At 33.0% G+C, this 27,779-nt stretch overlaps 1 protein-coding gene and 1 pseudogene across 1 annotated transcript; both read left to right on the forward strand.

The window, feature by feature from the left end:
- Nucleotides 1–738: 738 nt before the first annotated feature.
- On the forward strand, nucleotides 739–6,497 carry LOC129925995 (fibulin-2-like). Its single transcript, XM_056027610.1, has 10 exons — nucleotides 739–769; nucleotides 1,668–1,913; nucleotides 2,890–3,021; nucleotides 3,172–3,297; nucleotides 3,651–3,779; nucleotides 3,883–4,014; nucleotides 5,178–5,318; nucleotides 5,621–5,746; nucleotides 5,948–6,070; nucleotides 6,490–6,497. The coding sequence occupies exons 1-10, from the start codon at nucleotides 739–741 to the stop codon at nucleotides 6,495–6,497; spliced, it is 1,194 nt and encodes a 397-aa protein (XP_055883585.1).
- Nucleotides 6,498–8,983: 2,486 nt separating this feature from the next.
- Nucleotides 8,984–27,779, forward strand: part of LOC129925727 (THO complex subunit 2-like) — a 32,705-nt pseudogene continuing 13,909 nt past the window's right edge.

A 27,779-nucleotide genomic window follows, 5' to 3' on the forward strand; every position in this document is an offset into this window, starting at 1 on the left:
GTAACATTTGTATTGTTTTCTATTTCTATGAATTAATAGTGGTAAAATTGTAAACTAGATCTATTTGGACCCCATATTTTGGCTGTTTGATTTTTTTCTGTGCTAGATATCAATGAATGTGAAGAGAACATAGATGACTGCTCACAAACTTGTGTCAATGCAATTGGAAGTTACTCTTGTAATTGTTTCAATGGATATACTCTCCAAAGTGGAGTTTGTGAAAAAAGTAAGCTGAAGATAAAATTTTTTTTTTCTTTTGATGCTTATTGATTTGTACTAATTTTGAAAACTTCAAGGTCCTAATATATTGTATTATGAGTTGCTCACATCTATTGTGATCTTCAAAAACTTGGCAAACTTAACTTGTCTTATATTATAACATGCATGTACATGTTTGTGCATATTTTCACACCACTAACAAAATGCTCAGCATTTCATTATTACGATAATTCTAAGCATTCTTTCTAAGATAAAGAGAGAAAACAAAATTTAACTGCAAATGTAATTTTATTCTTTCATATTAAAAACATTCATTATATATATATATATATATATATATATATATATATATATATATATATATATATATATATATATATATATATATATATATATATATATTATTGAATAATACTTGTAGTTGCTTGTTAATATTGCTCAACCTAAAATAACTTACAGATTCAAGTAATGTAGAGCTGTGCCAAGCCCTGAATTGTTCCCAGCTATGTTTTGTTAACAATGGTACAGCAAGGTGTGATTGTCAAGAGGGGTTTGCACTTCAGGGAGATAACAAAACATGCACAAGTAAATATAAAATACAATTATAAGTTTTCTTGCATTATACAAAATTAGATGACAAAACAATCAGAAATGTATTTCTTATATGATCTTTTCTTATATATTAGACTAAGTGTAATTTCTGATTTCTTAATTTGTTTTATGTAGGGTTTATACATCTTTTTCTTTATATTATCTTTTTGTAAGCATCATAAAATAATTTAGGAATATTTTTAAGATCAATATTATATGTTGCAAAATTGATAATAAATTATTTGGAATTCTTTACTGCAATTACAAAATAAAAAGCTCTCTTCCTCTTCAGATATAGATGAATGCAGTCTTGCCAAGAAGCCCTGTAGTCAAATTTGTACAGACACTTATGGCAGATTTACTTGTTCATGTTATGCTGGTTTTAAACTAGAAGCAGATAGAACTTCTTGTACAGGTTGGCATTTATTTTAGTACATTAATAGTCAAATATATTGGCAGAAATAAAAACACTCTTTCCATTTGTTCTGAAGTTGTTTTTTTTCTTCATTTTATTGGGAAAGAAAAAAAAAAGCTTTTAAAATTCAATTTGAAGAATTATTTACATTTGCAATAAGTGTTCTCTAATGTCTTATAAAAGTCATTTATAAATGCTATCATCCCATGATAAATGCTGTGTTTAAAATGTAAAATTTATAATAGCTATAAAAATACACATTTATGATGATGTTTGCAAGCACTGTTTTCTGGAAATGTTCAAAGTAACTGTGGTTTTAACCAAACAAAATATTAATGAATAGTAACTTAAATGCTAACTCCATTGAAATCCAAGGATAATAAATTGCCTTTTTTTTTTCTGTCAAGCTTTTTACTTAATAAGAAAGGTCTACACATTTCAGCTTGTGAGAAGTCCTTCTATGGTGTCAACTGCAATCAATCCTATCAGTGTAGTGGGCACGGGACATGTGATCCTGTCAGAGGCTGTGTATGTGACATAGGCTGGGAGGGAGTCAACTGCAACAATGATATTGATGAGTGTACACTAAGGACAGACAACTGTTTGATTGGTGATGTTTGTGTTAATGCTTTGGGAAGCTATTCCTGTGTTTGCCCTATTGGATATGTTAGAAATGGAACTTGTCAAGGTCAGTACTTTTGACTACTAATACTACATTACTAATGATGTTGTCTTTTAAGCTTTTTTTTCCTTTTTTTTTAAAGTCATTTAGGGCTGTATGAATTATTTCTTTAAACAGATTTGTTGATACTTCCTTTAACTCTTTCTCTTTGTAATTATTTTTCACATTTTGCTGAAATTATCCATTTTGTTCATTAGTATTTCACTACCTTGTTATAATTAAACTTCAATTACTTTTTTGTTTGTTGTCAGAAAATGTTTTGTTTGATAGAGAAGTGAATGCATGCCATTTTTATTTAAAAAAAATTAATGTTTAGAAAACTAAATTTTAATTTAATTTTTGATTATGGAATTTAAAAATGAAGTAGATCTAGACAATATGTAGTTAATATTTTAAAATCCAAATTAAAATAAAAGTATTATTATGATAGATATTAATATTTTCATGAAATTTAAATTATAACATGCCTAAATCATAAAAATTCTTGTCTTGAGCTCATTATCCCATGTCACTACTATCCAGAAAATTAATCAAAAGAAAATAGAGCATTTTTTAACCCCTATTCTTTAGGTATATCTAAAGAGATTACTTTCACTTAACATAATCAGCCAGGATGATGGCTGCCTTGGTATGTAGCATGTGTTTAGGATTGTCGTTATGATGGCCAGATTACTTTCACTTAACATAATCAGCCAGGATGATGGCTGCCTTGGTATGTAGCATGTGTTTAGGATTGTCGTTATGATGGCCATAGGTGCGAAATTTGCTTGTCGCCATCCTGCAGGAGGTTTGGACTAAGGCATAATAATCTTAATGCCCGATGGAACATCTGAAACTTATAAAGTTATGTCCAACAGAAAATTCTTTCCTCATTCCTGGAACAACGTCTCATCTCCTCAAATACTATAAAAATATAACAACGTATACATTTATCACTACTGCCTAAAAATGCTATATTTGTTTCTATTCTATTTTGTTTTAGATATAAATGAATGTGTTGATCCTGCCCTAAACAACTGCAACCCACTTATTGAAGATTGTGTCAATAACTTTGGTAGTCATGTCTGCAACTGTAAGCCTGGATATGCAAGAAATGATAAAGGGGACTGCATTAGTATGTTTCACATCAAATAATTGACACAGATTTATTTTCTTGATAAACTTCATTATCAATTTAGACATTAATTCTAGAGCTAATAAAATGTTTTAGAAATCATTGAATCCAAAAAAAAAAACTCAAGTTGCTCTGTTACAATCTCCTCAGATATCAATGAATGTGCTAATGGGGACCATCAATGTCAACAAATCTGTGTTGATGTGCCTGGAAAATACAACTGTGATTGTAACTACGGGTATAGATTAAATGATGATAGGCTAACATGTCTACTAGGTAATTATTAAGTATATCTATCCCTGACTCTCTCTTTCTCTACTCCAACTTTCTTTTTCTCTCTCTCTCTCTCTCTGTTTATATAGTTCGTCCATTGTGGTTTGATGATGACCACTTTTGTCATCCAGGTTGGGGGGGGGGCTTAGGGCTTTGCACTGGTTTTTTTTTTTGCCTCCTCATGTGGCTGGTGAGACCTATGTGAGCCCAGAATGTTCGGCTGCACACTGGGCAGGTTATTCAAGCTGGAGCTAGTGTCATTGGCCTTGCATTTTTTTCTTTTATTTTTTTTAATAGTTACTTTAAGTATTATAATGTTCAAATAAAAAGCTAATGAATTTTTTTGACACTTCCAGTGAAAGATGTATGCAGTGATTTTGAGAAACTGAACTGCTCTCAAGGATGCACAGTAGACTTTCAACAGAACACTTCATATTGTTTTTGTGCTGATGGTTACAATCTAGTTGGCAAAGACACATGTGAAGGTAAGGTTTATCTTAATTATGACATTAGTGTATAACTGGAATCTTTTCTAGGATAGGAAGTTTTAAAATGAGATTAACATTCACTGTCACAATTTGGTTACAGACATCAATGAATGTGAAGTATCAACAAAGAACTTGTACAGCTTCAAGTCTGGATGTGTTAACAGAGTACCAGGATACAGCTGTTCATGTACCCCTGGGTCAAGTTTGGACAATGATGGACGCAACTGCAATAGTATAACAAATCTTAAATACTATTTATAAAACAATGGTTAAAAACTCTTATGGAAATGCTTTCAAATGCTGTTTTTGGTGATCTGTGAGATTTTTTAAATAGAAATGTTTCATTTCTTGTTATGTTATATTGATTTTTTTTACAAAGCTTATATCAACTCATTCTGTCTGTCTTTCTGGTAAAAAGTTATTTCTCCCATACCCAATCTCGGATCAAGCTTATTTCTTTTACCTGACAACACAAGAATCAATTTAAAAAATTAACAGATTAGTTAATTAACTATGGGCAATTAATTATTTTGTTTTGTATCTCAAACAAGGGAAATAAATTGTAATTGGCTGAAGGGCTGTTATAAGCTGAATTAGTCTACTTTGTAGGTCATTGTCTGAGTGAACACAAACCTGAAAAATAGGTCGAGACTATAGAAACAATAGATAACTATACATTTTTTGTGTTCATAAGCTCTCCACTAGCAGAATGGTTATCATGTTGGCTTGAGCCATGAGTTCCCTCTTCCCCTCCTTTCCTTTTTTTTTTATAAATGCTTTTTTATTGTTAGTCTAGATCTATTACGATTTTAATTACATGACTGACCCAAACTAATTGATAAACCTATGCTTAATATAAGCTTGTTTTTTTTTTTTAAGTAATATAAATATATTTTCTTGTTTAAATAAAATAAATTTGTTGTGTTTAATGTTTCAAGACATTGATTCCAATGTTTCCTGCTTACAGACTGTAGTAGCACAACTTGGGGAGTCAATTGTTCAAGATCTTGTTCTTGTTCTACTGGAGCATTAAGATGTGATAATGTTAGAAGATGTATTTGTAGACCTGGATATACAGGTATATACAAGATTATAATGCTATGTTAACTCTGTGCTCTGGATAGAAATTCTTATTTATTTCTGTAAGAGTTTAGGCTAGGATGTAATTATATTCAAATCTGAAGGAACATCCAAAACTTGTAAAACAAATCAATGACATCGTGATGTAAGATTCATTGTATTTTTTATTGTCCTTTATTTATTGTTATGAATGTAAAATCAGATTTAATGAACATATAAATAATACTTTTTTCTCACAAGAAAACACTTAAAATGCGACTAAATAAATCTACCAAGAACTAGATCTAATTATTCCATCTTATTTCCCAACCCTAGGAGTTTTCTGTGATGTGGATGTGAACCAGTTTACAAATGGGGAATTACAGTGTAATGACAGACAGGATTGTGTGAGTCATATAGGTCCTGATTCATGTGTTTGCAAATCTGGTTACAGACTTAATGGCACATTGTGTGAAGGTCAGTAAACAAAATAATTGATATAAACTTTTTCTTACAAGAACTGTTTCTTAAAAAAAAGATTTAAGAGAAATTTATCAAAACAAATTTTTATCTAGTTGTAAGATACCACAGATAGTTCAATGTCATTTCATAAAAAAAAATAAATAATTGTAGTTAACTCTTATTATGAATGTTTGAAAAATTTTCCTAAATGTTCATTCAACAAATTGTATTAATTAACATATTGTTCCTTTATTTATTTATTTAGTGTACCGTAACTTTATGTGTGATATGTCATAAATGTTGCTTGAACTCTTTAGATGTCAACGAATGTTTGGATCCAAGGTTAAAGACTTGTCAGCAGACATGTCAGAACTCTGTTGGTAGCTACAGCTGTGGCTGTTATAAAGGATTTGCTTATAATGCATCAACTAACACATGTGATGGTAGGAAATACCTTTTGTTTTATAGCCTTTGTTTTAATTTGATTGGTAATTTATAAGAAGTGTGGTTCAGCACACTCACTAGTTAAGTTTAGTTTAGTTTTGAAAAATGTAACTTTTTTTTTTCTAATAATGATCTATGTTAGTAGATCCTCTAAAAGATAACATGCATCTAATCTAGTGTTTCTGTATTTTGGTACTCAGATATCAATGAATGTGCTCGACAAATAGACAGATGTACAAGTGTATGTATCAACACATTGGGCAACTACAGGTGTTCATGCACACCTGGCTATGTCCTCAACAGAGATGGATATACATGTGATGGTAAGATTATCTTATTTGTGAAAAACAATCGATTTTCCTGGCTTTTATTAGATAATAGTTGAGACTTTGAATGAGATGTTGGCTCCTTAGTAGCAGTGAAGTTGAAAAAAGAAATAGTACTGATTCCTTTAAACATTTATATGCAATTACAAAATGAAGAATGTTATTAATTATTGTAATTGATTTGGAAATGCGATGGATAATAGCTAAAACACTCTGCTTTTATCTGTAATATGAGTCTTGCTTTAGAAATACATTAACTCAGGTTTTTAGACTGTACTGAGTTTGAGTTCTAAAGGATGTGCATGATATGTTAGGGAAAGAGAAGAAAAGAATCATTGTGCTGATCAGGCCACTTCATTAACTGTCAACCACAGATAATCCATGAGCTCTACATATTCTAATCTTTATGATATTAGATCTCTAAAGGGAACTTTTTCTTGGTTTTTATCATAATTACCTCAATTTTTTAAAATGGATATCTTGTCCATTCATCTTTATTGATAGGTCATTTTAAAATTTGAGTTTCATTCTGATGGTAATCTTTTTTTGTTCACAGTGACCAGTGTGTGCACCAACAGTTCACTTTGTCAGTACCAGTGTATTAATGTCAATGGCAATGAAACTTGTTTCTGTCCTAAAGGACAAGCTTTAAACAGTGATTTGAGAACCTGTAGAGGTTTTTTTTTTTTTTTAAATATTTTCTGCAAAATGATTGAGGCTTAGGTTTAAATAATGTTTTACTATTTTTGTTTCTAATATATTTCTTTTTTTCATTTCATATTTAGTGATGTCTTTATATAGAAATTGTATTATTTGTATCAGATGTAGACTTGTGCAGCTCTAGTTCCTGTAGTGATCTGTGCAGTGAAACACCTGACAATACAAGTGTTATATGTTCCTGCCCTCCTGGTAAATCTTTGGCTGCCAATGGAATTATTTGCCAGTGTAAGTGTATCATATAGTCTCTTAACGTATTTTCTTTATTTTAGAATAATATTTATAGACAGTTGTCACGTCCTTAAAATTTTAATAACAATGAATAAATTATTATAATATAACTACTTATATAGCCTATCTATAATATGAATCAGAAAGTAAGGCGTATGTATATAGGTATGTCCCAAATAGAAATCAAAACCATTAGACCAATTTTGATAAAAACTTGGCATAAATGTTCCTTGAATACTAACTGGAAAAATAACATGTAAAGTAACTCTAAAACAAACTTAAGACCCTCTAAAAAAAAGTTGCCCAACTCTATGAAAGTATTACTATGTCATGGATCTAGATCATATAGCCATGTTTACATGAGACAAGACACAGGTCACACATGTGCGGAACAGAAAATCTCTCTAAGCCTAGATCTTATTCTAAGATGATAGATCTGCTCTTCGCAAATATTTTTTTTAACTATAACACATGAGCCTACAAAATATAGTCCATTCATTTCATTAATAAAATTAACCTTCAAATTTGTGTTTCAAAAGTTTTTACAAAAATTTGTTCCCTAATGCAGCAACTTATTCGTCTACATTTAAAAGCCATTCATGATATTGTGTGTTTATTACATACTAGACACTACCGAAAGGTCACGCATACGCAAAACATAACATTATTACATTCACGCATTTGCTTCATTTATAACATTATTATTTTGTTTCATTGTTTCTAATACACTATATCAGTGATAAAATCAGTGATAACACAAATAAAGACCCATGGGTAATATATATATATGTGAGTTGCAGCTTTTCTTTTAAGTAAAGGTCCTCTTTCTAACAAAATGAAAATGATACGATGGGCAGGACATGTCTGCAGAATGGAAGATCACTGCATCCCTAAACGACTCTTGTATGGCCAACTAAGCAAAGGAAAGCGCTGGCAAGGTGGTCAAAGAAAGCGCTTCAGGGACACCCTCAAAGCTTCACTGAAGGCGTTCAGCATAGACTCAGCCACCTTTGAGACAGAGGCACATGACAGAGCATCATGGGGTCGCGCTGTGAAAACTGGCACACAGGTTGCTGAGGAAAAGAGAACCACGCTGGCAGAAGAAAAATGCCAGAGAAGAAAAGCAAAGTCCATGACTCTAGCTCCAGCTGGAATAACCTGCCCAGTGTGCAGCTGAACATTCCAGGCTCACATAGGACACACCAGCCACATGAGGAAGCATAAAACCCCTGTGCAAAGCCCTCAGCCCCCTGGATGACAAAGTGATCATCATAGAACCACGATTGACGAACTATATATATTTATACCTGACATGAACATTTCATTTGAGCTGAACATAGGAGTTGTACTGATACTATATTTGGTCTCAATACCAAAAGTATTGCAATCTGGTCACTGTGCATACTTATAGTGATTATCCTGTTGAATTTAGTATATTATTGAATTAAAGATTTAAATACTAACATGATTTATATTTTGATTAAATACATTTCAGTGTGGGATATTTAAACAAGAGGCTAAGTAAGCTAGAGCTTGGCTTAGCTACATAGCAAAGGAGCTAGAGGTTTGATACTCAACTCGAGTTGAGCTGTGTTTACTGAGTGCCTAAAGGCAGCACAGAAAACCATCTCCCGGATCCCCCCTTCCCCACTGATCCAAAAATGAATACTCCGAGCATCATATTAGCATGAATGTGGGCCTATATAAAAGCTATTTTAAAAAATTAATATATGTACAAGAACATATCTATTTTATTTTACTAAGTTTATACTAAATGTTTTGTGTTAAAAAGCTTCTTGTTGGCTCTTTAGTATAGCTTCGAAATCGGACTGAAGAAGAAGAATAGTGATTAAATAATTGTCACAATTAATATTACTAGTGACAAGATTCATATGTATCTCCACAGCTTGCAGTGACAACTTCTATGGTAAAGACTGTAGCCAACAGTGTAACTGTAACAGCTTTCATTCAAAACAAACAAACAAACTTGTGACAAAACAAATGGAACTTGTCTCTGTAACAAGGGATGGACTGGTCCAACATGTGATGATGATGTAGATGAGTGTACAAATACCAGTAGCTGCAATAGTCTGAAGAATGAAAAGTGTGTTAACACACCAGGAAGTTATTCATGTTCATGCCAAACTGGGTATTACAGACCAATTGCAACACAAGACTGCACAGGTAAGGATTATATATATATACCGGTACTTTAAACCAATGTTAAGTAGAAATACATGTATAGTGTTCAAATCTTGAAATCTTTACTATAAAAGCCAAACATAATAGAAATAGCAGGTTAGCAAGCTTTACAGAAAGACTTGTTACAGATGTTGATATACAGGGTGACCCAAAAGTAAGTTTACAGTTATTAAACTACCTTTCATATGGTGGAAGCTACTTGCTTAGTAATACCAATAAAAACATTCCTCAGAGTATAAATTATCAGTTTTAATGGTAAACATGATAGCTATGATAGCTACATTGTGATAAAATAGTTGATACTTGTTTATGTTGGTGTAACATTGTGAGAATGTGTTTTAATGTGTTATTGTCTTAGTATCTTTCATCAGTTCATGTGTCATTCTAGCTTAATAAAGCCTTGTTTTAGGTTTCTCTACAGTGTTACTTTAATTCTTATTACAATGTATTTAGTTGGAACAAGGCATGAAATGATGAAAGATACAATAGGTCAAATACTAGTATCTGTTGTAAATAATAGCAAGTAGTGTAGCAAGTAAATATCAACACTTGTAGCAGTAGTATGATTGATAAACAAATAGTAGTTTATATAGTATAGTATATAAAAAAAACACTAGGCTGTAGTTTGGGGTGGTAAACCTGTAAAACTACTCTTGGGCCACCTTGTATATAGAAACTGAATAATTTTTTTTGCAATACTTTGGAAACCCAAACTTTTGTTCTAGTATGTAAGACTTTATAAAAATATAATACATTGCTCATTATTTAAATATGATTGTATAATGCAATCTGGCTTGGTTATTACTGTTGCAAGCCTATTCTATAAACTGACTCAAAGCATTGAATATAAAATTTTAATGATAAAGTTTACTAATTATTACACATTTAAGCATTTTTTAAAAAATATCTCTAATATAAAAAGTGAAGTTCACTAAAACAACTTAAAGCTCCTCACTAAGTCATTGCAATGTGCTAAATTAGCCTTTCTGATTTCATGATTATCCATGTAAGCTGTCCATTTCACACACTAGAAAATGCATATTGTAATATATTTAGTTACTAAACCTTATTTTTTATATTAATACAATAGACATTTAGACCTTGAGGTGACAAAAAGAATTGGAAAAACTCTCTAATTGTATTTGGGGAAAAAAAACAACTGACCACACCAACCAAAATGCTAGTGTACAAAGCCTGCATAGCCACTCTTCTATATATTAATGAGAGCTGGCCAACATACATTCATAAAGAGCATAGAAAAACAGTTTTTTTATCGTTTCATAAAGTTTGTTATTAAATAGAGCTAGAACAAAGATTCGATGAACATAACTTGCATTGACATACTAAAAAAAAATATGTAAACTTATCATTTTAAAATCAAATTATTTTCTTTTTAGAAGAAATCTTTAAATGATCAAATCTGAATATGTAATTGAAATGTACCTATTGTAACAAATCTCACTATTCAGGTTCTCTGCAACTGCACTTGACAACTCAGGTCTCCAAAAACTTAAATGTCCAACAAATCACAGCTAATACTGTACAATTGGCAACACATAACACTGACTGTACAATGTTCTGTCATGGACATCTGAACTGCTGTATCAAATCTGTACTGTTGTAGCAAGACCTCTGCTGGCTTCGCTGTACTTTGTTGAACTCTGTCGTAATGTACTGAATGGTAGATCGAGAATTTGTGACTGAGTCAACTCTGGTACCTTTGTTCTTCATATAGGGTCTCTAATGGCATTCTAGAACCGGATTCCGTTAATCACATGACTCTTGAGTGAGTCACATCTCTTGTGACTGGCCTGAGTTCGATTCAGAACACTGATCCTGCCCAAACCGCAATGTTTGACACTCTTCTCAGGTGACCGTCACAACTCATCCTGGTTGACCGCTCATCTAGCGCTGGCCTGGGGCATTTTGCATTGGCTGAAAACACACACACCACTACCCCCATCTTTGTCACCACCAGGATTATAACTCTATTTTTAAAAAAAAAATTTTTTCAGGGTTCAAGTGCACTTGGAGCTCTGGATGGAGTTATATTATTCAATGCAACTATTCCCACCTCTCCAGTATCTGGCTTAGCAGCTATTGGCACAGACAGCTATGGCTTGGCTCATTTTCATAATCTTGTATTAGATTCAGTGACAAGTGGCTTGAAAATTATGCAATGCTTGTAAAATAGTAACATAATTAGTATAGCTTAATTTATTTCTATCAAAGTCTCACTTTTAAATCTTTGTACAGTCACTGCCAAGCTCTACAATTTTTTTATGGAAATTGATTAGGTTTTATAAAATTCTAAATATTGACTGGTTAAAATTTTGAATACTTTTTTACAGCCCAACACAATTAAATAGCAATTGAGATCTCACCTACATCTTAACACCTAACTTAACTTAGGCCTGTAAGAATTAAAGCTAACATGAATGAATATCTGGAAGAGAAGTAATATGACACATGAAAATTGTATGTTGATTTTCTTATGATGGTTTTGTCAATACTTTAAAAATATTTAACAATTTATTCTTATGAAATCTAAATACAACTAGGTTTGGCTGTAGTTAGTTTTGTTAAAAGGTATTAAGAACATTCCATTCTGTATATATTAAACGTTTTTCTAATGTAATTGCATTCAGTGATTATCAATATTTAAACATATATACTAGTGTTTTGTAATCAGTGATTTTCATTTTCTGGTATCAGTTTGTTCCCATTTAGATTGCAATCTTTCCAAATGTGAAAACAAGGTGTCTGCATAATCTTTGAGGCCATTTTTAAAATCACTTAAATTTATTTATTTGTTTCTATTTAATAATTTGATTGCCGGGGAACAAAAGATTATTTGTGTTGTTTGTCTTTACTATTGGTGTCTTGTATCTCTTTTGTGATGGTAAAGTCACAAAATGTAGGAAACATCACTGTGTTTGGTCCAGTGTTCCTATATGCAAGTCTATTGTATTTTCTATATTATTTTACAATTGTAAAAAAAATTAATAAAATTGTTTCACTGTTGATGTTTTCAAATTAACATTTTTATTTATTTATGCTTACATATCTGTTGTGTTTTAGTTAGTTCATAAATATAGATTCTTAAATTAAATTGTTTCTTTCCACACTTATAAACTATGATCATCTGTAAGCCTATTTTTACTTTTTTTTAAACTTTAATGTTCTACTTGGATATGTCACAGAAATCATTACATTTCTTTTTTTTGAAACCACTCTATGGAAGCATCTATTTTAATCATATTAACTTTGATCATAAACATTGGATAGCTGCCTGGTTGATCAGAGTTCTCAATGGTCCAGAGTTCATACTCTGCCCAATGACATCCCGGTCATCTTGCAGGAGGTTTGTACTTGGAATTTAGTTATCCTCAACTCTGCAGGTACAGCCTAAACATGTAAAGCAAACATTTCTTTTGTCTGGCGCACAACTAGCACAAGCTTGGATGTATGTCGAATACCAGAACAGTTTACTCTAAAGAAAAGTGTAAATATTTGAAATCCATAAATCTATATATGAAAGTCAAAACATGGACTCAGTCTTCTGTGATTTTCCTATTTAAAGATAATTAAAAATTTTACCCAGTTTTTCATTACCTCTTCCTTGAAATAAGTGATCACTTTTTGCATTCAATGTCTTGACTAGAACTGCAATGGTCCTCTTTTCTAAATCATTTTTTTTTTATTTCTTCACTTAAAATTGTAAAATGTAATGCAACTTTTTATTCAACAAAACATTTTTCTTTTTCAAAAATACTGAATATCACACTAAGGCTTTTAGCCATTATGAGCCAATGCATGAATTAGATTGAGAATGGTAATGCCTTATGGCAATGGTGAGTGACTACAAATTGAAAGATGTCATAATGAACTTAATTAAAAGAACAATAAATAAAATATTATTTCTAATTACAATTTGACTAAGCCAAACCTAAAATACACTTAAAAGTAAATTCAGCTCAATGCCCATGTTAATATTTTGGAGAAAAAAAATCTGTTTCATTATGTTATTATTAGTGTATAGTTGATTCTCTGTAAAGAAGATAGTCCTGTTAAAGGGAAAGAATCAAACTAAGGATCTATAATAATAAGGCTTGTCTTCGAGTTCGAAGATTGATGAGGAATGCAGTATTTCCCAATGCTTCGCAGCACCAGCTGTGACCTACATATTTTGCCTCTCCCAGCACAGCATAACCATTGTCCATGTATAGAAGTTAACAAAATGCTTCTCATTCGTGCTGAAAGTTGTCTACAAAACATCATCATCATGTACCGGTTAACAAAATGCTTCTCATTCGTGATCAAAGATGTCTACAAAACATCATCGTCATGTACTGGTACTGAACACGAATCCCTCTTAGTTCACACACACACATAAAATCTCAATGTGTTCGCAAAGTTTAACATATATTCTCATTTTGAATGTAGCCTTCACTAAGATGGATGCAAAAGACGAGTTTATCTGGGTTATTAAATTAGTCATGGCCTATGGAAGCATATACGTTATTAGGTTAGCTCTTTTCTACGTTTCTTTTATCGACTCTGTTGCGGCTAGTAATGAGTTGGCTATTTATCTAAAATACTGTATTGCCCCTGATATATTAGGCTATCAATTAAGTCTAATATTTGATTTCAACACTGATGTGTAAGATGCAACTCAATTTTATTGACATGAAAACAAGAAGATGAAAACAACACTAACAGGAGACTGTAATACACACTTATAGGCCTAACATACTTGAGAAAAACACGTGAACACACTAATAAGGCTTGTCTTCGAGTCCGAAAATGAGTGAGGAATGAAAGTATTTCCCGTGGCTGCGCAGCCCTTGCAGATAGCTGTGACCTACATACCCTGCCACACCCAGGGCAAGCATAACCATTGTCCGCAGGTGGTCGATTTAGATTTTCTTTTTGCCGTCTGCCTCTGTCCTCGACAGCAGATTTTCTTTTGGTCTCAAATGTGTATCTCGTGGCCTTTGTGAGTGACCCCCAGCTGTCTTTTTCTGTTCGATCAGTAGAAAAAGGGAGACTAAAAGAAAAACACATAACATGATAACATCTATAAATACACATAGGCCTATAAACGTAACAGCCTCCTTTATAACAATAATAATGTTATATTATTACAAGCAGGGGCGGACTGGCTATATGGGCATTTGGGCAATGCCCGGTGGGTCGGTACTCAAATGGGCCTAAAGGATCTTATGAATGCCACTATGGCACGCATAAAATTGTTAAATGTTTTATATTCTCTTATATAAGGGGCTACATCTTTAACGGACTACAGTGTAATACTAATTTAATCTAAAACGTTTTCAAAAATAATGTATTAGTAATAGCCTACATCCGTAGACAGTGCTATTAGTAGGCTTCATCCAAAAGGGCCAACAACATAGCGATTCAAAAGCCACTTATTAACATGCATGACTAGATTGACACATGAAGCGCATTTGACGTAATTAGCCTATCTTCCTGAAGACGTGTCTATAATTTAAAAGATAAGATTATAATAAAACCACCTCACACCATTCCCTGGCCACTGCCAACAAAAGGTAGATAAGGACGCCTAGCTGGCAATGGCGACCTGCGGATTTTACCCATAGACTATAATTGCTCTCACTGGTGACACTTCCACTGAAACTTCCAAGTTCAACTTACTCAGACTAGAGTTGAGAGTACTCAGACTCCTCTCAGTCTGTGAACACTACACTTAAATGTAGAACTCTAAACTTATTAAATAATCTAGATCTACTCGTCTAGTTATACTATTACTATACTATAAAATACTATAATCATAGTAGATCTATAATCTAGATCTAGAACTAGAAGTTCAAGTTCTACACTACTACTCAGTACTAGTCTAGTAGTAGTGATAAGTAGTACTACTTGACTTACTACTAGACTAGTCTAGTTACTAGCTAGAGTCTAGAAGTTATTATTTACACTGTACAGTGACTTACGTAACAGTTATCAGTAAGTAATCAGTAACTCACTCAGTAACTGCCATTCAAACTTAAGTAAAGTTAGTCAAAACACTAAAATTTAAACAATCTCAGCTTCACAACTGACTTGAACTGTTGGAGTTGAAGTAAAATTGAGTTCTAAGTAATGCAATATAACTGTAACTAGATCTAGACTATCTATATAATATATATTATATGTAGATACTCCTAAGGATTGAAACCTAGCATACATATGTGATATTTCATTTAAAATAGTCTTCTCAAAGGTGCATCTCCACTCCTTAATTTACTTTTAAATTGCTATAAAATAAAAATCATTAAAAAAAAATCAAACTTGTCAATGCTGAACCACCACCACTCATCCTTTAGTCTGTTGGGGCACTACACATGATCTGCTTTTTTTTCTCCATTCCTTTTTTCTTTTTGTAACCATGACTAGAATCTTTTTTAACAACAGGCCTGTCCTTTCTTTGATGTCTGCCCTTCACTTTTTCTGTCTGCCTATTGTTCTTTTTCCTTTCTTTTTCATTATAACTAGGATAGATGTTATATACTATAACTAGGATAGATGTTATATATTTTAAAAAACCAATCTGGGCATATATTGCACCAAGTCTTTTATTTCAGGAAACATTTCCATGGCTACCATCTACACTTGCTGATGTACTGGAAATAGTGGGTAAGACTCCTCTATTTTTTTAAAGCACACTAACACTAAGTAAATGGAATCTAAAAATTAAGGCTTCTGTACATATATTTAACACTAATTGATTTTTTTTCATTTCAGATGTTGAAACTGCTTGCTCTGATGAATTGACAAGAGAGAAATTTATTACACTAGTTGGGGCATTACGAGTAAGCTATTTGTCTTAGAAAAAAATGTTTTTATCAGAAGAAATCCATAAAGAACATTGTTTGACAGAATCAGTCATCAGATAAATGGGTGCATTTAGTTTCTATTTTTTTAAAAGTGTGTTTAAATCCTTATTCATTTTGGTCTTTGTTTCATTTCATTTTATTTCAGGCATGATAATAATCTGTGCTAGTTTTATTTTATTATAGATTTTTAAAGTGTGTGCCTTTTCATCTAATAAATGTTTTTTTTTTGTTTTTTTTTAAACAGCAGTATATGAAGAAAACAATATTTTAATTAATAGTAGTGTTGTATTTTTAAAAAAGTATTTTTATGTACTATTTCAGAACACTATTATAGCTGATTGCCTTTTAAAAGAAAGATTAGACCAAGACTCCTTAGAGTTGGTTGGTTTAGTCAGTTCTCAAGTTGGATATAATCAGAAATATGTGAAGACCAAAACTCGACTTTAGTAAGTTGTTGATTGGAATTAGGAATACAGTGGAACCTGCTTAAAGGCATACCTGGTATGCAACCCTGACCCCTCCAAATCCCTAACCTTCAAATGTTTAAACCAGAACACAACTTTAGTCAGTTGTAAATAGGAATTATTAAAATATTAAGATGAGGTGATTAGCAATTATTAAAATATTAAGATGAGGTGATTAGCAATTATTAAAATATTAAGATGAGGTGATTAGCAAAGGTGCTGTGCTAGTTAGCAATAGAGCTGTTTAAAAATAATGGTTTCCAAATGTTATGCAATTAATTTGGTTCCAATTTTATTCTTCTTTCTATTATTTTTGTTTACAGAATGTGAATCATAGCCTACAAATAGTTTTGAAATTCTATGCAAGCATGAGCTACTGTGTTATAATTATTATTTTTTTTTTTTTCAGTTACAAGCAGCAGAAGTTTAATTTGTTAAGAGAAGAAAGTGAAGGCTACTCAAAATTAATCACTAAATTAAATCCAGATTTCAATCTCAAGATTTCCTGGGAACAAGTGCTGCAGAATATTCAATCATTGATTGGTAACTCATTGGTCCATTATGATGTAATAAAAACCAGTCAAATTAATTTTCAACTTTAAAATTCAAAAGGGCGTAAATTAGTAACTTAATTATCAACTTTTGTTTTCTTTATATTTTTTTTAGGTTGTTTTGATCTTCATCCTAACCGCATGTTAGACGTTATCCTTGAAGCTTTTGAATGCCATCCTGAAGAGAGCCTCTTCTATGTTCCACTCCTGCGCGCATACATTATAGACAAGTTGACTTTGTGCCATATTCTAGGATTTAAATTTCACTTCAGAGAGGTAATACTCTTTGTTCTGCTGTCTGAGCCATTGTTAGGATAAAAGTTTATGTGAAGAATTAAAGCTATCATCATGAAACATGTCAACATATTTGTGTTTTGTTTATCCTGACATTGTTTCATTTAAATTGTTCTATTTCTCAGTCTGCTGACTGGCGCACTCCCAAATCATTGTTCACATGTGCAGCACTTTTATTAAAGAATGAGCTGGTAGATCTAGATGACTTGTATCCTTATGTAAGTTGATTTTGGTAAATACTCTGAACTTGTACATCTACTGTATTTTCTTGCATATAGTTATTGTGGGTTATACAATTTTTACAAATGAATGGCAGCTGTGCCAGTGTAAAAAGGTACTGGGTTAACAAGAATTATTTTATTCATAAACAAAGCATAACGGAACCTATCAACATACTGGTGTGTCTTTATACCTTTATACAGTTTGCTGTGTTTTTGTTTATGTGTACATTGGAAAGCTTTATGAGCATCTCATTATAAACCTCAAGAAAACAAATAGTACCAATGATGGTACTTTATTTACCAGTAATTTAGTCACACTTTGCACATGTGGGGTATGTAATGGTGTTGTTCGTACTATTTTGTTTCTACTTAATTTGTAATTTGTGCAGGTGACAATTATATGCAGGGTATAAAATACATGAAAATATGCCTCACAGCTTTCAAAAACATCCAACTTGTATTTTTTTTTTTTACTTAAAGAAATCTTTTTCCAAATGCTTGTAGTTGTCATTCTAAACATTTTTATAATTTGTTTTTACGCTGTTGTTTATGGGCTAAATTTGGCTCTTCTGTATTGGATGTACTGGTAATATTATGGTTGTGAATTTGACAGTTATTACCAGCAGACTCTGAAATAATTCCATTTCACAACAAAGAAGTTTCAGATGCCAAAGCCTATGCTAAAAAGCTGAGTACTGTGATATTGGCTGATAAAAAAGAGGATGAAAAGAAAGAAGAAGAACAACAGATTATTGATTTGGTAAGGTCTAGCAGTAGTTAAAGCTATTAGTTCATTAGTATAAACATTTCAAAATTGTATGCCATTATTTCTACTTTCTATGTCTTTTAATTTTTGTGTTTTGTTTGTGTCACCATGTTATTTTAGATGGTGGTTGGGTGGGTTCATATTATAATGAGTTATATACTGTAGACCAGTGATGCCCAAAGTACGGTCCGCGGGCCAGAACCGGCCCGCCATATGGTTCCATCCGGCCCGCCGAAATGTCGGCACAAAAAGTAGAAAATCCTCCCCCATTAAAAATAGTTGTAAATGTATCTTTACCTTCGTTAGGACCCTCACTTTTTCTGTGATGGATTGATACCACGACCTTTAACGAGTGAGCGTTTGCGAGTTTATGAAATGGAACTCTGAATGCAGAGTCTACCAGTTAAAGTGAATGGATCTTTTTTTGTGGGACATGATAATAAGCCAACATATTTGTTTTGTAAAGAAAGTCTCTAGGGCTGTTTCAAACAAACAAAAACCCCATATACATCGGCATTATAAAACAAATATGAAGGCCTTCTTGGTTTGAGCCGCGTCTTGGTTAAACTACGCCTAGAGATTGGAGGACCGATGAGAATATTTACCGAAAAGAGACAAGAAAATAAGTTGGTGGTAAAGGTAGCTAAAATGTTGCTCACATTTTAAGTAGAGAAATGAAACCATTTTAAGATGCGTAAAAAATGATAGACTTTTAGTATCCCATTAATTAATGTAAGTACTAGATTCAATAGTTTCAAATAGTTTCAGGTGAATTTTGATTTCATTTTTCATACCTTTTTGTTGATGTGGCCCGCGACACGCGTTTCGAAAGTTAAAATGGCCCGCAGGTCAAATAAGGTTGAGCATCACTGCTGTAGACATTATCAGGATGAATATTTGCACATTTATACAGCTCTCATAAATAAGGAAATAACACTTAATGTAGCAGACACAAATATGTTTAATGTATATGTATATAACAACACTACATAGGAAATTTGATACACAATCCAAGAATAATCAGTAATAATCCTTTATAGAAATACTTGACAAAAATAGTAATAACTTAAAAACTTACAAATGTCAACTGCTTTATAATAACTCTATAGTGACTGCTTGCAATAACTTTCTCAAGTGACTACCTTCAATGCCTGCCCCTTACTGACTGCTATCAAGTAACTACTTAGCTTAAGGTTAAAAGTGTTCACCTTCAGAAACCATGAATTGTGAATTAAACTGGTAATATCAAAATAGTGTATCTCTGTATGGCACCAACTTTGAGGTGGTGACAGTTTGTATTTGAGCTTAGTAGTATAACAATGGTGTCACTGCTATTATGTGACGTTTGATTGTATATAGTAGTGTAAGTAAAGATGAATTTTGTACTACTTGATGTCACACAAGTCCACTCCAATTCATACAGAACAACACATATTAAAATTCATCAAATAAGACCTTGGTTAGCTGACAAGATTTATTTACTATAAAATACAAAAACAGTTCACTGGCAATTCCAGCCATAAAGAATTACATATGATGCTTCATAAATCCAATGAAATATTCTAAGTAAACAACTGGTATTAAACTATTGAATCAACTACATTAGACATCCTTACAGTTTAAGAACATGGCGATCACTGCCTCTACCCATGTGGTTAAAATTCTAGAACGAGATTTCTTGCCCACAATTCAACTGTGAATGCTTGTTTCCCACGTCAAACATTGTGAACATGAATATACCATTTACTTCGTGCTTCCCAACAAAATACATGTCACTAACTATCAAACAATGATGTGACAAAATGGTTAAATACACTTAGTAGATGTGGTGGCTGAGTGATAAAGCTCTTGGCTTCCTGGGTTTGAATCCTGATGTAGAGTGAGATTTTTTATCTCAGAATCTTTAGAGCACCTCTGAGTCCATCCAGCTCTGCCTGACATTAGTTGGGGAAAAGTAAAGGTGGTTGGTTGTTGTGCTGGCCACATGACACCCTTGTTAACAGTGGACCTGGCAACAAATGACCTTTACATCATCCACCCCATAGATTGTAAAGTCTGAAAGGTTAACTTCATCTTTACTAAAAACACATGCAGAATTAATGACAATGTTAAGTTTGTGCTTTAGAATAACAAAACATGTTTCTTTGTTTTGAAAGATTAAAGAATATATATTAATAAGAAGTGGTTAACAATATGACTTAAGTAAGTTTGGCTATCTTTTTGTTTTCAGAGAGAAAACATTCAAAAACTTGGTCTGTGTGAAGCTTTGCTAGAAATAGGAGCCTGGGAGAATGCTAGGACCATCATTGACAGGCTGCCTGAAAACTTTATTTTGGTTCATCCATCCATCTCCTATGCCCTTTGCTCATTAGTAAATAGAGTGATAGAACCTCTATATGAAAAGTAAGTTTACATTTCTAAATAGAACTAATATCAGTATGATGTTTTACCGAGTTTTTTTTTCATAAGAATTTTAAAAAACAACTAGTTTTATTATTTTTTTTTTTTTTTTTTTCAAAATGGCGCTGCACTGTGGCGACATGCAATTTGTGCTTTCATTATTCATTATTATTTCTTTGCTGGATGTATATTGAATGTTCTTTTGTTATCAGTTATGCAGAGGAAGACTTCTGTTTTCAAGGTGGGCTCTACAAAGAGTATTTACATTAAACGTTTTACTAGATCTAGACTTGTTCAACTTTGGTTATTTGGTTAGAAATAAAAGAAGAAAAATGGCGAGCCAAGATGGCGGCCGTTCTAGTACTAGATCTATTCATTATAGCAAAGATCAACTCCTCGGACTTCGTTCAAAGAGGAAGCCTCTTCCACCGTGTTATGCACATATAAATTGTTTCTACCCTTCCTCTATTAGTACAAGGAAAAGAGGGAAAAAAGGAGGACTACGGCAAAGACTGAGAAGAAGAGGGTTTCGCCCACCACTTCCTACGATTATTCTAGCTAACGTCCGCTCAATAAGAAATAAAGTGGATGAGGTATGTGCCCATGTACGCTACGACCACGTATTTAGGGAAAGTTGTCTATTGGCTTTTACTGAGACATGGTTAGAGGAGGATGACAACGACAATCTGATTGCTATTGATGGTTTCTCTTGCGTGAGATCTGACAGAACGGCTGAGTCTAAGAAGAAGAAAGGTGGAGGGCTTTGTGTGTACATCAACCTCAAATACTGTACCAACTACACGGTTAAAAAGAGAATGTGCTGTCCGGATCTAGAACTACTGGCGCTTTCATTGAGACCTTTTTATTTGCCACGAGACTTTGGGGTTATTTACATTGTCCTGGTTTATGTTCCGCCTACAGCCAAAACGGAAGTTGCAGCTGCAATAATCGCTGACGTAGTGCATGAGTTTCAGACAAGGTCACCGGACGCACCAGTAGTTATACTGGGTGATTTTAATAAATGCACCTTGAAGGTTGACCTACCCACCTTCTATCAACACATTTCATGTCCGACAAGAGAAAACAGAACTCTGGACTTATGTTATTGTAACATCAAAGGAGCATTCACATCTCGTGAAAAGCCACCACTAGGATCATCGGACCACAAAACAATACAACTGCTGCCTACTTACCGTACAAAACTTAAAGAAGGAAAAATCATTCAAAAAAACGTACAAGAATGGACACAAGACAATATTCTCAAACTACAGGGATGTCTAGACTGCACTGACTGGAATTTGTTCAAAGAGACCACTTCAAATCTGGAAGAATGGGTCGACGCAGTGACAAATTACATCAAATTCTGTGAAAACATGTGTGTCAGTACTAAGAGCATCAAGATATACCCCAACAATAAACCATGGGTCACTGCAAAAATAAAACGGGAAATAATCAAAAAGAAAAGAGCATTTATGAGTGGCGATGGACAGACAAGGAAAATTGCTCAACGAAATCTCAACGTCGTTCTTGAGGAAGGGAGGAGAAACTACCGCACCAAGCTGGAAGACTCAATTAATACAAGTGACATGAGACAGACGTGGGGCATCATGAACAAAATGGCAGGAGCACAAGTCAAATTTAAAAATAATCTTGCTACAAGAGACGAAAAAACATTGGCCAACGAGTTAAATGATTTCTATTGTCGCTTCGACACGAAAGATTTTAATTATCTAAGACTCAAAGCCCTTGAGGATGTCAATGTTAACAACTGCTTAGAATTAGCGATTACTAAAGAGCAAGTTTGTAACATTTTCAAAAACGTCAACCCAATGAAAGCTGGTGGGCCTGATGGAATAAAAGGGCGAATCTTAAAAGAATGTGCTGAACAACTAGCTGAACCTTTCCAAGATATTTTTTCTACTTCATTACTAAACCATGAGATACCACCTGTGTGGAAGTCATCTATAATTGTACCTGTGCCAAAGGTTTCCAAACCAAAGGAAATGAATGACTATAGACCTGTTTCACTTACTTCCATTGTGTCTAAATGTTTAGAAAAATTGGTTAAAATGTTTCTTCTGAATGATCTTTGTAATAAGTTAGACCCTTTACAATTTGCTTACCAAAAGGGTAAAGGTGTAGACGATGCCATCCTAAATATTTTAAACTGTGTCTACAAACATCTGGACTTACCGAACACTTATGTAAGATTGCTCTTTATGGATTTCTCATCAGCTTTTAACACTATACAACTTCATTTACTCATTGAAAAGATGAAAGCGTTGCAGATTAGTCCATACATAATACTATGGGCTAATGAATTTTTGACCCAGAGAGCTCAGAGGGTTAGGGTAAACAATGTTATATCTAATGAACGCATAGTTAACACAGGGGCGCCCCAGGGGGCTGTAACATCGCCATTGTGGTTCATTTTGTACACCAATGATTTTCAATCCGATAGTTATTGTTGCTCCTTCACAAAATTCGCTGATGATGCGGCTCTTCTTGCCCTGCTCTCAGAGAGCTCAGACGTAAATGAGTATTTCAAAGAACTAGAACACATTGAGGAATACTGTAAAGATAATTTTTTATTATTAAATGTAAAAAAAACCAAAGAAATGATAATCGATTTTCGTAGGGACAAGAAGGGAAATGATATTGTTTCTGTAGCTGGAGAGACTATTGAAATTGTGCAAACCTTTAAATACCTTGGTACTATCCTAGACAATAAACTAAATTTTACTGCAAATACTGATTATATCAGCAAAAAAGGGCAGCAAAGATTACGACTACTAAGAAAACTGTCCTCGTTTAATGTTAGCGAAAAGGCCTTGGCTATGTTTTATCACGCTCACATCTGCAATATTTTAAGTTTCAATATCACTGCCTGGTATGGCAATCTGAGCATTAAAAATAAAAATAAACTTAATAGAATCCTAAATGCTGCTGGCAAAATCATTGGCAAAAAACAAACCCCATTTGGGCAGTTGTTTGAGACAAACATCTATAAAAAAGCTAACAAGATCCTCGAAATAAAGAATCACCCTTTGTGTCAGGACTTTGTGATTTTACCATCACAAAAGAGATACAAGACACCGATAGCAAAGACAAACAGACACAAACACTCTTTTGTTCCCCTGGCAATCAAATCATTAAATAAGAACAACCTGGTATAAACTTTGTCACATGTAAATTATGAGTGAGTCTGGTGTGAATGTACACTTTGGTTTCTTATAGTTATAATGTTTTTTGTTTGGTGTAATGCACAAATTGTAAGACAAATTTCCTTACGGATAATAAAGATTATTATTATTATTATTATTATTATTATTATTATTATTATTATTATGTTAGAAATGAACGAGTAGTCATTCTCTGGCACTGCCAGGGTCGAGTTTCGCTAAAGAGAAACAAAATTCATCGTAGTCCCTTTAACAGTTTCCACTGAGGAATTTTCTGGTGATGTGGCAGGTCTGCAGCAGTACCGCCCTCTGACAGGCAACGAATATGTTCCTAGGAATGTTAAGGGCCTTGAATGTGTCTGTGAGGTCAGTTGTTATTATCCCCTCGGTTGATATAACAATGGGGTATATTGTTATTTTGGACAATTTCCATAGACGCTTAATCTCCAAGCCCAGGTTCCCATATTTTCTTTGTTTTTCTATCTCAGTTTTTCTTAAATTATGAGACAGTGGTACGGCGATATCGATAATGGTAGCGGTTTTTTCTTTTTTATTATTATTATTATTATTATTATTATTATTATTATTATTATCGTAATTTCTTGTCTTTCAGGAACATAGGGTTAGCATCTGTGTTAGCCAAGTGGAGAGTTAAGAAAGTAGAATCCTGTGATTGTCCTCTAGCCTACAACTATCACCAGCTCTATCACTTAGCCATGCCAATGTTGTATTACCTGGTCCATATGCTTCTCGGGATCCTATTTTGATGGTGAAAATAATGAGATAGGCTAAAGCCTTCATGTCAAAGGTAAGCACTTTCAGGTTCCAAATATAATTTTAATGTTTTTGTAAATATGATTATCTTATTTTGCAATTAAAAAAAAATATTGTGCAACTAATTATTTTTTCATAAATATTTAAATGAATTACAATTAGAAGCGAGATCATATTCAATTAATATCCCTTAAGTAATCACCAGCACATAATTCTATTATATCTAAGACAAAGTATTAGAATTCCCATATACAAAATGGTATTACAAAATAAATTATGTTTAGAACTGAAATGAATAGTACAACATTCTGTTACAATGGGTTATTAAAAACTTTTAAATATAAAGATCATGAATAGATTAAATGAAAAATTACTTTTCAACACTTTTTAAACCAAGCTAACACTGAATACAGTTATAGCCTGAGTGTGTATTTTAGAACAGAGTGAACATAATTTTAAATGACAATTTCAGCATCACTCCGGTGGCATTGGTCCAGAGGATGAAATTGCTTACTATGGGTTTTTAAATGCTCTTGAAGAAGTCCTGCTACCATCTCTTTCCCTTCTTCTTCAATGGCGGAAGAATTGTGGACTCTACTAAAGCTCTATCCATATGAGATAAGGTGAGAAAGCTAATGCTGCTACATCTGTAATTATCTTATGATCATGGACACTTGTTTTTATCGAAGTGGGCGTCATCTTTTAGATTTTTGTGTGTGCCTCCCTTTAGCAATAACATTTTTCTTGTTGCCCTACCTAGAAAATGTGTTGCCAACTTAGAGGCTTAATGAAAGCAAAAAAAAAACAACTTTCTTTTACCATTCAGATATCATCTCTATGGGACATGGAAAAATTAGAGTTTTTTCTTGTATCCAATACTTATGAGTACAAGAGCAGATTGTCTGGATAGAGCCAAATACATCATGAAGTAAGTCTAAAACTTGTGTCCTGAGATGTTTAGACAATTATTGCCCTTGCTTTCTCTTGTATTTAATCCTAACACTGCCATGAACTGCCTATAGTTTGTGTTTATAAATAGGATTCTCAATTAAATTGAGATACTTGATTCGAAAATTCATAAATCATAAAGTTAGGGTAGACATGTTTTTAAACAATCTCCTTTTTTTTCTGTAGGCGTCTTTCTAAAGAGACGGTGAAACCCTCTGGTCGACAGTTAGGCAAGTTGAGTCATAGTAATCCTAGCATTGTATTTGAATATGTAGTATATGCATGTATATTTTTTTCTTACAATTTATTTGTCGCTGTGTAAGGATCATCATATCCATTGTAAAATATCTTTTAGATTTTTTGATTGAGTAAATTTTCTACAAATTTGTGATCACTATCTTTAGATTTTGAACCAGATCCAGCGGTATGATAACTTGATTGGTCCAGTAGTTGACTCCCTCAAGTACCTGACAACTATTTCTTATGACATGTTAACATGTATCCTTTAAAGTGGTCTGGATGTTCTTTAACTCTTCAAGTGTAATTTAATGTTGTAGTCATTTACTACATTAGTTTGAAAAGATTAATCTTGGCTAACAAAAATATCTTAAAACTGTATAAACCTTTTTGTCTCTTGAACAGGGCTTTCAATTGTTGCATTTAAATTTTTCCCCTAGATGTATTGAATTTCCTGATTTTTTTTTTTAAATTTATTTTACAGAGAAAAAAGTGTTGTTACAATAATGTTCTTTAAAATATTTTTCCCTATGATTATGACATGGGATAATCTCTAGTTTTCCATTTTATGAGTTTATTTATTCTGTTTGGTGAAAATAATGCATACATTCTATTTTAAAAATGTCAAACAATTAAACATGAATAATAGATAATACTTAATGATCCTTACATTAGAAACAGTTTGTATCATTGAAGCCATTGCTAATCCAGAGAAAGACAGGATGAAAACATATAACATGAATATCTCACTCTGGCTCCAAAGTAATACATTAGTTTTAATGAAATATTTTTTGGAGCATCATCCCTAGCATCACTTGAATGTAAATTTGTAAAAGAATTATTGACACAGCTATACATTGTATGCTATACATTGTATTTCTAGCATTGATCTACTGCTCTTGAGAGAGGTGGTGCAAAAAATGGCTGGGGTGGAAATCTCTGAAAAAGTCACAGATGATCAGTTGGAAGCAATGGCTGGTGGAGAGCTGGTCAGACAAGAGGTACAGTTCATCTCAAGTAATAGTGTCATTGAACACGCAGAATGTACAATCTTATTATACTCATGCATTTTGTGTACTTTACAGGGCAGCATCTTTTCTCAAATTCGGAACACAAAAAAATCTTCTACTCGCTTAAAAGACACATTGTTAGAGCACGACCTTGCCTATCTTTGTGCTTGTTGATGTCTCAGCAGAGAGACAGCACTGTATTTGCTGAAGATGTCAACAAACATTTAAAACTAGTTGGAAAACTCTATGATCAGGTAGGCAATGGCACACATTTTCATTAACTTCATCAAATGTGTTCATTTGTCTGTATATAATTCTTTTCCTATGTAAAATTATAGCTTTTATATAGTGCTACTTTCATGCTATGTGGCAGGCTCAGAGTGCTATGGTCCAATTTCATTTGTGGACCAGTGGGAGGGAATGGGGGTATCTGGGAGAAGGTTTTTCTATGCTGCCTTTAGTCTGGTTTTGAACCTCGAGCCCCCTTCATAGGTAGCCAGGCCAAGTTCAAGCGTACTTAGCCTCTTGACCATGCTTCCTTATTAATATTTTCCTGCACTTGTAATTATTTTGACACTGTAGCCAAGTAAAAAGAATTTTAAAAAAAGAGGGTGTCTGGGAGAAAGTTTTTGTGCTTCATTTTTATTTGGGCGCTCAGCAAACACAACTCGATCACATGTCAATATAAAAATTTCCTGATGTACATTGAGATTCAAACTTATGCCCCTTGTTACATGTCCAAGCAGTTCATGCCACTCAACCTCACAGCCCATCTTAGTTGTTAGTGACAGTGGAAAATATGACAAGAAAGTTTCCTCTTCATGCAACTCAGTACAGAAGAGTTTG

The sequence above is a fragment of the Biomphalaria glabrata genome, chromosome 4 (assembly GCF_947242115.1).
Source record: "Biomphalaria glabrata chromosome 4, xgBioGlab47.1, whole genome shotgun sequence".
Lineage (NCBI taxonomy): Eukaryota > Metazoa > Mollusca > Gastropoda > Planorbidae > Biomphalaria > Biomphalaria glabrata.